Source organism: Chroicocephalus ridibundus, chromosome 4 (assembly GCF_963924245.1).
Source record: "Chroicocephalus ridibundus chromosome 4, bChrRid1.1, whole genome shotgun sequence".
NCBI lineage: Eukaryota > Metazoa > Chordata > Aves > Charadriiformes > Laridae > Chroicocephalus > Chroicocephalus ridibundus.
The window spans coordinates 40,198,504-40,211,434 of record NC_086287.1 but is presented as its reverse complement, the minus strand read 5'-3'; the positions used below and the strand labels follow the sequence as shown (position 1 = coordinate 40,211,434).

The 12,931-nt window shown below is 46.3% G+C and overlaps 2 protein-coding genes across 8 annotated transcripts in view; one reads left to right on the top strand and one right to left on the bottom strand.

Moving 5' to 3' along the window:
* The first annotated feature begins 114 nt into the window (after positions 1-114).
* LOC134515684 (retinol dehydrogenase 12-like) lies at positions 115-7,486 on the top strand. The gene is made up of 7 exons (XM_063334923.1): positions 115-256; positions 862-980; positions 1,772-1,927; positions 2,223-2,327; positions 2,738-2,947; positions 3,749-3,938; positions 5,902-7,486. Exons 1-7 carry the CDS (start codon positions 177-179, stop codon positions 6,002-6,004), a joined length of 963 nt encoding a protein of 320 aa, XP_063190993.1. The 5' UTR covers positions 115-176; the 3' UTR covers positions 6,005-7,486.
* Positions 7,487-7,608: 122 nt separating this feature from the next.
* ZFYVE26 (zinc finger FYVE-type containing 26) overlaps positions 7,609-12,931 on the bottom strand; it is a 53,999-nt gene continuing 48,676 nt past the window's right edge. For all 7 annotated transcript variants that reach the window (XM_063334918.1, XM_063334917.1, XM_063334919.1 and 4 more), the window contains 3 exons: positions 12,552-12,734; positions 11,815-11,859; positions 7,609-10,731 (listed from right to left, as the gene is read on the bottom strand). In XM_063334918.1, the coding sequence (XP_063190988.1) occupies positions 10,522-10,731; positions 11,815-11,859; positions 12,552-12,734 (438 nt within the window). In that variant the 3' untranslated portion in view covers positions 7,609-10,521. The remainder of the gene's footprint in view (positions 10,732-11,814; positions 11,860-12,551; positions 12,735-12,931) is intronic.

The window sequence follows — 12,931 nt, the reverse complement described above, 5'->3', positions numbered from 1 at the left end:
GGCGCTGGACGGGGCAGGCGCGAGAAGGTGTTGAGGGGGCCTCACGGCGCGCGGCGGGGGCGGGGCCGGGGTGGGAGGGCTGGGCCTGGGGAGGGCCCTGTTTGGAGGGGGCGGGGCCGGGTGGGTGGGGCGGCCGCCGCCGAGCGCCGTCAGTGCGGCTGGAGCGGTCAGCAGGCATGTACAGCAGCTGGGGAGCCGCGCTGGGGGCCGTCGTCTCCGTCCCCGTCCTCCTCCTCGTGGCAGCGCCCTACATCAGGTGCGTCTCACCGAGCGCGGGCCCGACCTCCCGGCGGCCTCCGCCCCGCGGCCGTCGGGCCTGCCCGCGCGCGGCTGAGGGGAGCACGGGTGAAATGGGTTTCTGTTCTCTCGCCTTCGCTGGGGGTGGGCGCTGTTCACGCGGCTCCGTAAGACTGAGGTGCCCGCGGCGGCCCCTGGAGCGCTCCCGGCGCTCGGCTCAGCCCCGGCACCGGCGGGGTCTATTCCGGGGTGTGGAGCCGGCGGGGCGCGGGCAGCGGCGGCCGCGGGGGCGGGGCCCGCCTTCTCCTCACGGCGCGGCGGCGGAGCCCGTTGGCCGAGTTGACGGCGGCAGCCAATGGGAGCCGTGGCCCCACTTGACGCGAGGGCGGAGCGGCGGGGCCGGGGGAGGCGGGGCTTCTCGGGGTCGGGGACGGACCCCGCCGGTGTTTGTCAATGGAGGGGGGGTGGGTTTGGAGGGCGAGTGAGAACCCGACACAGTGGCCCGGTCACGACACGGTCGTGACCAACCGCTTTCGGGTAACGCCGCCCATGACTCCTCCGGGGCGAAACCGCGGTGTCCGGGTGCCCAGCCCGGTCCCCGTCCCCCTGACCTCTGTTTCGCAGGAGGTATGTCGCTGGCGGACAGTGCAAGTCAACAGCCAGGCTGGAGGGGAAGGTGGCCATAATCACAGGAGCCAACACGGGCATCGGGAAGGAGACGGCCAGGGACCTCGCCCGAAGAGGCAAGTGGCCAGCCATCGTCAGCAGGCATCCCCGTGCGGCTGATGGGCCTCAGGGGTCCCTTTTTGGGATCTAAGGGAGGAGTATCTTACGCTTACATTTAAGGGAATTGGATCTCACGGTTATTTCCAACGAGCCCAGGTGTTGTTCCTGCAGAGGCTGTAACCACTGAGGTGCAAGTCCCCAGTTCCTCATCTGGTTTCATCATTTGAGCTCCAAAAACGTGCCTTGTGACATGAATATGCTCTGCACTGCAGCCGTCTTGAGAGGACTGGGGAAGTTCCTGCTATCGCTGGGCTCTTGTACAAAGCTGGGAAACGCCATAAGTCAACTGCTGCGTGCTTTAGTTATTCATGTTTCAGGCTAATTTGGTTTAAATGCTTTTTGGGTAACTGGTAAGGAGATTAAGCTACCTGTTCGCAATCGGTTTAGAAATTACTGTGGCTGGAATCCAAGTATCTTCATGTGCTCCTGGCTTGACATTCCCATTTAGGGGCAGGTGTAACCCTATCATACCAGTGTTGTGGTACACACTCCTGGCCTGGGAGAACCTGGACAGAGGCACTTGAGTTGCGCGTTGTCCTGGTCTGAAAACAGCTTTGGACTGGATTGGAGCTAACAACATAGTAGGAAAGGCTTTGTCCCTCCCAGCTGCTCCCCTGCCAATTCCCTAAAGACACAGTACATTGTTTGCAAGCACTGTGCATATTCAGCCTACTTGCCGTAGCCCTGATCATCCAGAGGGCTCCCAGTGATCTCAGCTTCTGTTCCTGTTTTTTTTCCCCCCTTGCAGGTGCGAGGGTGATTGTCGCTTGCAGAGACATAGCAAAGGCAGAAGCTGCGGCCAGTGAAATCCGAGCTGAGACAGGGAACCAGCAAGTCATTGTGAAAAAACTGGACTTGGCTGATACAAAGTCCATCCGGGAGTTTGCTGAGAAATTTCTAGCAGGTACAGTCTCTAGATCCTTCTTTTCAGTGAGAATATTTTACCAAGGACTGTTGTCTGCCCTTCTAGCAAATGCTAAATCCCTGCCCTGCGTACTTCTGTGCCATGTTGGGTACTGTGGTTCAAAGAAGGGATTGTCAGAGGCCGCGAGCTAGTTTGTGGCAGGAGACTTATTTTATTGCGGCGATGTGGGTGCAACTCAAGACAGGCGTGGCGTTTTTTTGGCTGGCTTGTGCCACCTTCTTATCTGTCTTCGGTCTCTGTTTCCTTGTTTAAGGATGTCTGTTGTTTCTTGCAGAGGAGAAGGAACTCCATATTCTCATTAATAATGCTGGCGTAATGTTATGCCCGTACTCCAAGACTGCCGATGGCTTTGAGATGCACCTGGGAGTCAATCATCTTGGTAAGGCCAGTGGAGTCATGTTTGCATTCAATACTTGTGGCAAAATGCCAGAGGAACATCCTGCTTTCAGATTTTCTCTTCCTCATCCTTCCTTCTTGTGGAAGGATGGAAGGCCACAGTTAGAGTTCTGGAGATGCAATGCAATGTATTTGCTTATCATGGACACAATTTAAGTATCTGTACATGTTACCTGGGACATTTGAAATGTATGACAGCTGCAGCTTTTTGAAGCTGAGCAGAGCTTAACGGCCCCCAAAAAGTTCAGCTGTTGATCCAAGGGGGTGTTCTTTTCCCTGGACTTGAAACATGGGTAACAGTAAGATATAACAGGTAAGTAATACGTTGAAAGTACTTTAAAATTCCAGCAGGGGAACACTTCTGACAAGGATGACGTTTCCTCTCACCCCTAGGTCATTTTCTCTTGACCTTCCTATTGCTGGAGTGCCTGAAGCGGTCTGCCCCGGCCCGCATAGTGAACGTCTCCTCACTGGCTCATCACGGAGGCCGAATCCGCTTCCATGACCTCCATGGTGAGAAGAGCTACAATCGTGGCCTCGCCTACTGTCACAGCAAATTGGCTAACGTGCTCTTCACCCGGGAGCTGGCAAAGCGGCTACAAGGCAAGTCCCAGAGGAGAGTGGAGTGTTTTTCCCGCTTGGCTTTTGAGCAGCATGGATGAGGAGGGTGAATCAAAGAAAAGTCTGGAAATTGGCTATGTAGAAATGAAGGCTCACTGACAGCTCTTTGATGCTGGAAGAAAATATCTCCTGTCTGTAAAGCACTAATTGTCTTTACGGCAACAGGGCAGAGGAGTTTGGTAGCCTGGCACAGTAATGGATTTTGTTTTTCTGTGGTTCTTGTGAAAAACCTAGCAGCATCCACACAGACAATTGTGGTATGTGGCTGGAAGCTGAAAAAACAGAAGGAGCTGAACTACAGTTGCGGTCTGCAATGGAAAAGCTGAGGGATACTCAACTGCCAAGTGTCAGTTGTCTGTAAACTAGAAGCATAGGACTAGACAGTACCTCTTAAGTCATAACATCTGTCACAGCCATGTCATTCAGTCCTTCTCATAAACTTAAGTAGTTGTGTCTTGTCTAGGAAAGAAGTATTACAGTAAATCAAAAGAACCTGGTGTTCTCAAAAGCCTGATGGAAACTGCTTCTGCTTTAGGCCCTCTAGCACATTGTTTTGCAGAAGGCGTGTAGTGACTGCAGTGTTTGGAAGGGAGTGGGGGATGCTTCAGCAGGTGGCAGCTATGAGGGTTTCACTTACTCTCCCTCTATCTATGCCTGGACTTCTCCTTTCTCCAATTCTACCTGTAGAATATCTGCAGGTAGAATAGAGGAGTATATTAGCCTTTTTTTTAAAGACCAATTGATGCATGCACAGTTGTCCTGGACTACTTTCTTTTGCCGTAGGCACTAAAGTCACAGCAAACGCTCTCCATCCTGGGTCTGTACATTCTGAGCTTGTCCGTCACTCGTTTGTAATGATGTGTCTGTGGAAGATATTCTCATTCTTCTTGAAGACACCTCAGGAGGGAGCTCAGACCAGTGTCTACTGTGCAGTAGCAGAAGAGCTAGACTCTGTGACAGGCCAGTATTTCAGGTAGGTGCAAGCTGACGGAGTGATACACTGTGGAAGGCAGCCTTGTTGGCTGGGGAAAATGAGACTTACTGTCATTCTTCGTTAAGAAGGGACTGGGTAAGAGGACGGCTGATAAGATTGAGGCTGACGAATACTAGAGCATTACCCCTTCCAGGTCTGTTGCAGTGGATATTGTGTTAGAAGAAAACCCTGACCTGTGCAACATTTCATGCAATAGCAGGTCATGGAGGGCTGGGAACATCACTGTACTCAAAGAGCAGGAATGGCTGTCACATGCTCGGAGCTCTAATCCTGATCTGCCTGAGACTTGGGCAAATCACTTTTCAGCAGAGCTGTTTAGTTAATGAGGTCACTTGAGTCAATCCTGGGAAGACCACTTTGGTTTTCTTTGTCGTTTTATCCCACCAGAGTAGAAGGGGCCTGTGCTCCCAGGGAGCTGGAAGGGCTGATGGTGCTGCAGAGCTAGGGGGGGAGACTTTTCAGGACTGGCATATGACAAAAATGACTCAATTCTCCAGTGTGACAGACCCACCAGCTGGGAGGGACTCCTGCTGGGGTGCTTATCGTTCTGTCCTGCAAACTGTCTTCTGTAGCTCCCACTACAAACCCTGTTGTTTCTTGGCTTCTTTGACTTACTCCAGGACCCTGCATAGTCATGCCTTTTCCCCTCACCAAATAGCAGCCCAGAGCAGTTCCAAGTCATCATCATCTTGGATTTAAAGCCTGCCCTTTGACCAGTTTTTTGTTCAGATGTGTCTGTCAGCTTCCCACTGGTTTGGGGAAATTAACATGAAAAGGTGTGGTTTGTTTGTTGGTTTGTTTTTTTTTTTTTTTAATTCACCTGGATAGTGTTGGAACCTCTCCTTCTTTGCAGATGTTTCCTTTTGTGATATGTGACCGGATTAGTCTCTCTAATTACTTTGTCTGATCTTCACGTGGGAGTTTGTGCCATCTTAATCAGACTTGAATATATAAATAGATGTCTTAATCTTCCCTGGATGACTGTGTGTCCCAGGATATAAATGGAGCATTGATATGCTGGACTACAGAAAACTTTGGTTGATTTTAAATCATTAAAGAAAGGAGTTTTGGACTTGGTGCAAAATTAATAGCTTCAACAGTAATTCACAATTTACGTTGGACTAGCCTAAAATGCTTTTCACTTTCCAGGCAATAGACCATAAAGTGCAAGTATAGACATTAAGGAAAGAATTTGCATGCCACAGCAAGGCAGGTGGGGTCCACCAGAGCCATTTCAGGAACTTGGAGCTCTAAAAACACTAGGCTGGACAGAAATCTTACGAGATGCATTTTCCTCTATTCTCTTAACCCCTGTGTTACTGAGCATCTAGTGTTACAGCTAAGGACATGTGATCCCTATTCAAGACAGAGCGCTGGCTGATTGCAGGAGTTGAGAAGAAAGGAGCCACAGTTGAGAGGATAAAGGAAAAGGGGGTAACCATACGTGGTTATTGCAGTGTTGTTATTCTGGGGCAGCTTTGCCCCTCATGCAATGGCAACAGAGTGGGATAAATAGTTTAGAATAAAAGGCTGTTTGAGTAGCTCTTTTGTAGCATTTGCTAGAAAAGATGCTCCCACAGAAGCTTGGTTAGCGTTCATAGCCCTTTCTAGTGGTATTAATGAGAATGTACACTGAAGAGCAAATACTAGAGCATATATAGGTTCCTTTAAGAGTTGAGACAAGAGATAGAGCTAGACTTGCTTGGCAGTTCTTGGTGCCACGGGGGCCACTCTTCCCTAGCCAGTTGGAAAGAAAGCTTTCTCAAGGTGGCTTAGCACCCACCCTTGCTCACTTGCTGGATTAGCTTCCTGCCCTTCTTCAGTTGGTCTTGAAGTTACGCTAATAGAAAGTAACCCTTACCTGAACAGACATTTCAGTGTGCTAATGCAGGCGGAGATCTTTGACTTAAAAAAAATAAATACAAAAATGTTCCCCTTACAGTGATTGCCAGCCAGCATACGTATCTCCACGGGGTCGGGATGATGAGACGGCAAAGAAGCTCTGGAGCGTGAGCTGCGAGCTCCTCGGCATCCAGTGGGACTGAGTGGCGCAGACCTCAAGTGTGTACCTGGCGGAGCCCAGCGATGGTTCTCCTGGGAAGAGCATAGCTGAGAAACCTCAAGATGTGGGCTCTCATCATGAGATATTTCAGCTGCCCTCATGATGTCTCTGTGAACACAATCTAAAGTGAATTTCTGGAATATTACACTTAAGGATTGAGATTAGTAAGCAACCAGTCCCCCTTCCTAGCTGGAGAATTAGAGCACCAATGCAGGGAGCAACTGTTACTTGGTATCTCACGCAACAGCCAGAGGCAGCTGTTCTCTGGCTTTAGAATAGAAATGGAGGTTGCCGTCGTAGCTTTAGATTATGAAGTAACAAAGAATTAACTTTCTTAATTTTTTTTTTGCCTAACAGTAATAGTAAAGAGCTAGGACTCTAAACTTATCATCTGTGAGGTTATTTTCAGCTCCTACTATTTGACCTGGCAGAGTGAACGTACTTTAAGAATTTAGGTTTTTGCAATACAAATGCTCTCAAGAACACAGAAACAGGTGCTGGCCTTTTTGTAGCATTAGGTAACATTTTTGAGTGGAATCAATTATTTTTTCACTATATTCTCTCTAAGAAACTGGACCCTAGGCCACTGAAGTATCTTGGCCCCAAATGCATATTGACTGCAGTAAGTTAACCGAGGGTTGGCATATTTTTTGAGAACCCAGCTCTCAGGGCAGGCGACTGGGAGGTGAAAAGCCACAGGAGTGCCACGGTTGTGCGTAGGCAAGTTGCTAAGAAAAATTAACCTCTCTCCTGTGAAGCATTGAGCAAAGATGGTGTAAAAGTTGTCACAATAAACCCCCCAGCTGCACTTTAAATGACTTTAGAACCTAGAAAAGAGAGCAGAATGAGTAAAGAACATCTCAGCTATGTTAAAAAAAAAAACCAAACCCAAAACATTAAACAACTTCAGCTGAGACTTTAGCTTTAAATGACAGCAAACTACCTAGAGCTAAATAGCAGAAGCAGAGGTCGGGACCATAGTATCAAGATAGTCAAGTTAGCTACAGTACAGGAAAGTAAGATTTGCACAGAAATCCTTATGTTTGTCTGCCCAGCAGTTACTGGCCTTGTCTGGCCAAGGCTGGCAGGCTGGCCTTGCAGTACCATACAGCCTGCTCTTCCAAAAGGCAGCTGGGTCAATCTATGTAGCAATGGGAATGCTCCATTGGAGCTCTAGAACTACTTGGTGCAAAATGCTAGAGTGCAGTCCATAATTGGAGATTATTTCTGAAAGAGTTAAGCAGTTAGAAAACAAGTACCATAGCTCATAAGATTATCTTCTGCTTCTGAATAGAAGTCCAGAAGTTTTTGGACCTGCATATGAACGTGCCACTGTGACCAACTGCCAGTTTTGGGAAACAAATGTTAATTTTATGATTAATTTTTTCTGTCTGGATGCTATCTATGCAGATCAGTCCTGTGCTACCTCTGAGCAATACTAAATAAAGCCATTTCCTTTTTATAACAGGAGACCCTATCTTCCTTCAGAAATGCTCAATCAGTTTATTTGGTGTTGCTGTTATCTGCACCTGCTTTACAAATGTAAAGAACTCAGTTTGGGTAACATTTTAAAGTCCCTTTGTGTTTCTCTCTGTCACGTTAGCTTTTTTCTTCCCTCTTTATACTTTGTCTTGAGTATGAAGCTAAATCCACAACCCCAGCAGTAGAATGCTACCTACCATTGCAGGCTGGGCCTGCTTTTTCTGTGTGAGACTCTCTGCTTGAAAGTGGCTTTCAGGAGCAATAGAAACTATTTTAAAAGAAAAAAAAAAGCAGAAAGCATCTCTAGGCTGAAATATTTTGCCCTTTTAGATCAATACTCTTCTGAAAGAAGTCTGATTGTGGATTTAACATAAGACGTATAACTACATATTTCCATAGACCCACACCCACTCTTTTTGACCTTGGGCAAGTGATTTATACCTTCTAGGTTGATCTGCAAAATGAAGGAACTAAAGCTCTTTTAGCTGTCTCAAAGAGAGGCTTGTGAGGGAGAGTTAGATTAACTTGCAAAACTCTCTTAAGAGGATTACTGGTCTGTGAGAGTACATGTATGAGGCTGAGCCAGCTACTGGGAGGACTTCTAAAGATGTGATAGTCCGATTGGTCTAAACGTTGAGGACACTGTAGCTGAGAGAGATTTTTTTGCATGACAGAACAATTCCCCCCCTTCTAATTAAGCGCAGCCAAAAGCAAAATACAGATCTAGAAAGCGAGTCCCAGCTATGCTGAAATAAAAAACAAACAGAAGGTACATTACCAGTCATAATACTTTATTCTCTTTTTCATTGTAAACAAACCTTGGTCATTAATAGAGAAGTTCTGTTTAACTGGCAGTACTCAATCCCTTTTTGATGCTTAAAAATTCAAAGCCCCTTGATAATTGCACTATGCATGACACAAGGCAGTTAGTCAGGATCAAAATTCCAGTTCTGCTGGTAAGAGAAAGATCCCTACGATTCCAGGTTAAGAACACCAAATTACAACAAACACTCTATAAAGTGCATCAGGTACAGTGCAAAGAGGTCAGGAAAAAAGGCAGGTACAGAACTGACTGGTCTGCACGGCGAACTCCACTCTCTCTGCTCTACAGAGCAGAAGGAACTCGAGTAGAAGAGTGGGTATTACAGCAATGCAGATCTGGATACCCACAAACAGTAAAAACCTCCTCCCCATAACTAGAGATTTGGAAATGATCGAAGACACGGATAGTGTCACGTTTTAGGATTAGCCTAACAGCTGTAATCTGAGGGAAAGCTAGGTCAGTCTGGCAAAGAAAACAAAAGCAGCTTTCATTAGTACTGCTCACTAATGAGATAATGCAAATAAGTGGTCAGGAGATTCTGAAAGCTAAATGTGGTTATTTCTGAGCGCTTAGCTCCGAGACATTTCTAGCCCTGCTCTAGCGAGCGGAGCACCTCCAGGAGAGGTGTTTATGTCAGTGGAGCACTGCTCATGAAACACTGAAGGAAACGGACCAAGTCGTTTCCACTGCCACGGAAGTCTGTTCTGTCACTACAGTGAGCTTGGGGATAGTGCAAAACTCTTATTTGACAGTCTCAAAATTACTTTATGTACTAGAACTATTTACATCACACTTCAGAAAACCCATTGTTTCTTTTGAAGTAAATAACTAAATTTTTTAACAGAAGAGTGAACTAGTTCTCCTACCTCTTATGCTGAAATACACGTAAACTGCAAATGCAAACTCCTGTGGAGTGCCATGTTTTGTTCTGTTTCTTTTTGAAGGCCCTACTGCTATCTACCTTTCTTCTGCCCATTTCTCATATCCCAGTCTCAGCTGCAGAGAAGCAGCTGCTTTTTCTCAGCATCCATGAACGCAGCCATTACACAAAGATTCCTGCTTTTTCATAAAACTGAGTTAACCTAACACTTCCAGAGCAAAGCCTGTCGGTGTAGTCTCTACAGGATGTCTGGTTAATAAAAATTCAGTCTGGTGTTCTATTGTACCTGACAGGGACAGATTATTCTGGTAAGAAACAAGTAAATCCCCGTGTGACAGGGATACAGACTGCCTGATGAATTTTCACAGCTTGCTCTATCCTTATTTTCTGCCATACCTGATGAAAAACCATGGAAGTTTACTGGCAACCGTTCAGTGATAAAGCTGCATTGCAACAATTTATTGGATATTACTGTGGCAAAGAAAGAGGTATGTGATTTTTCGACTATTTTAAAGTATTATTTTCCCTTTGTATTCCCCTTGCAGGATATGCCCTTTGTAACTTCATCCATCTAGTAAGGGCTCAGATGCCGTATGTATGGCACACATCATACAGTGTGACTCGTTAAGTAGAAACCTACCATGAAGAATCAGCTCCTACCTTTTCATATGACCTAAGGAAATTGGGCACGTCATACTAGTGGGAAAATAAAATGGGGGAAAAAAAAAAAGAGAGAAGAGTAGCAATGGTTTGTATAGAGGCTTAAAAACAATCTCTGAATTTCAGTCTTTGTAAAAGATCTCCCCAGTCTTGAAAAAGTTTACAGGAAATCCATAATCACAAAAAGTTTTATACTGCAGGCTACATTGAGTTGATGAGATTTTTCTGTCCCCTCTATATAGGTTTTCTGGATTAAAAATAAAAACCACACAATAAACTTCAGTGCCTTCCAAAAACAATCAACAACAAAAAAACCCCCACAACAAAACACCACCCCCCCCCCAACCCAGAAACAGAAGTGCTCTCTTCCATACACCAAAATTCTTGCTTGTTCGGTTTGAAACTGTCCCCCCCACCCCACCCTTCCCCATCAAAAAGATAGCCAAAAAAACACCCTGAGGTAGTGACTGTCAAAATACAGGACTGGCACTTGTAATTTAGTTCCCTTCCTTTCACCAGAGGCACATCAGCAGCATCCATTTGCCACCAACACCAGTCAAGAGACTTCCATTTTACCAAGAGATCGCTGAACCACACACCTTTAAGCTCTCTTGAAGCCCTCTCCTTCTGTATGACGGTGAATGTCAATTACTTTTTACTTCCTGGTGCCCTGGGGAAGCCGATTTCTTGTTTTGGGCTGGTGCACTGAGAGCCATTGGGTACAGATGGCCTTCACAACATCATCTCCGCTGTTCTCGGCCAGCTGTCGCACATGCTGGACTAGCTGCACTGCTCTGGACTTCTCCTGTCTCACCGAGACTAGATAGGCAGAACGCAACTTGTTGCACATCACGTAAGCCTGGATCTGAAGCACAAGAGGCAGTCACAATCTGTTTAGAAGGCTGTAGTAAACTAACAAGGCAAACTTAAGCAAGGAATCATTGGAGATACCTAGTTCAAGACACCTGTTGTACAAGGCAGTAGCAGCACATTATGAAGCTGAGCACAGAATGGAGGAGATAGCAACGTAAAAGATGAAGAGACAGCTGTATATTAAGTTTGTCTCTTGTGGAGACTCCTTCAGAGTATCGCCATGAAATCAACATCAGGAATCCCATCACGTGCATTGTTACCATATCCTCCTAGCAAAGTAATTTTCTTCCATTGCTGCTTCTACAACAGCTCACATCTTTCAGTGATAAATCTTATATAAAGGCAGAGTGAGAAGCCCATTTTTCAATCTAGTTTGTCAGTTGGAGCAGAACAGAGGAGAGTCACAAATCTTAAAAGTTTTATTCCCAGCTATGCCACTCAAGATCTATGACAAGCCACAGCCTCTTCATCTATAAACACGCATCTAGACTTTGCATATTTATCTGTGACTCTCCAGTGGCTTGGCAGGCTGGTATGAAAGCTAACAAAGAAACCAAGTATTTAGGCCTCGCTTTTGCTAAGAAAGAAGTATATTAGAATTGGAGAAGTTTTATCATTTAACTCTCGATCACAATGGAAATAGGCTAATCCTGAAACAGTAAACTGAAACGATCATCTTGGAGATATGTTGATCCTCATCAGCTGTCTGCCATCACTGGAAACTTACATGCACTGATATGAAAAGCTGGGTAACAAAACCAAGAGATCTACCAATGAGCTTCTCTGAAATACTTCTCCTCCCACTATAACAAGTGCCTGGCCCTCACTCTGAGGGCTGTGAAGGAACCCAGAGGGATAACATCAACCACTACTTTCATGTCACAGCTCTACAGTCACAAACAACAGAGCCTTGGGGAATTCCTTGTGATTTCTACAATCTAGGAAGTGGCCTTCAAAACTTTGGCCTGAGTGAGGATGAGAACAAAGAAGGTGAAGGAGAGCATGTAGCCTGCAGAGCAAGACTAGGCTGTTTAGCTCTTGCTAAAGGAGTTCCATCTACTGTACTTTTACTTACCTTGTTTTCATCACTGTCCATATCCTGAATCAGATTATCCAGATCCTGTATCCAAAGAAGGGAAAAGGTGTTCAGATTTAGAGTGACTACAGTTCACAAACATTTACCCCACCAGGGACCAAAACCCCTGTATAATGGAAGGGCTGCTGAGATCACAGCTAGTTGGATCGTCCCAACTGCCTGTGCTGCACACGTAGAAAATACAAAGTCCAATTCTTCCCTTTATCACAGCTTCTCCTGCCTCCCATGCCTGTGAGGTATCCCTAGAGAATGCTATAAGGTCAGTATCTCGTCCCATAACCTGATCAAAAAGGGCATCTCCTTCCTTCACTGGGATGGAAAAGGCACTGTGGTAGGCAAAGGGAATCTTAAAATTGTTTCCTATGACAGAAACCTCCTGCCTCCACACGTCCTCTGTGTTGGCCAGGGAAGCCTCCCACCCCAATCAGGAGGATTTGGAAGGATCCTGTGAAGCAAAGGTTCTCTCCCCATCGTGGGTAACCATTTGGGAAGTGCAGGGTAGGAGCATGCTACAGTTACCTATCGTTTCCTCTCAGAGTAACTAGCACAAGGCAAACCACACACTCCCACGCTGAAACAATGCCTGTAGCACACAGCCAGAAGATAGGAAGGACTCACTGAAAGAGCAGCACAGACACAACAGGATGGTTTCTCTGTAGCCTGTATTGTATATACCTGTTTTCCTTCAAAAGGGACACAATGCAGGAAGGAATTACCTCAGCAGGAATGTTCTTGAACTCATTTAGACAGTTTAGGATAATGTTATCCCCATCATTTTTGGCTGCAACTCCAGACTCATTGACACACTTGAGGAGCTGCCGAATCTCACCGTACTTCTGCTGCTTCACCAGCTGCTTGGCCACTTTGCTGTACACTTCTGTAGCCTCCAGCTGGAAGTCCTAGAGGGAGTTGGAACAACAGAGCAACATGTTAAATACTCTCAGCAGGTTTTCTCACAGGGAGTCTATGTAACTGAGACAATCTCTCCTAAGAATAAAATATCACACCATGCTCCAAAAAGTCAAAGCTGTTCTGGGGCCCTCTGATTTTCCAGTCACCACTGCTCAGGGCTGGCTCAAAGGTTTTCTATAACCAG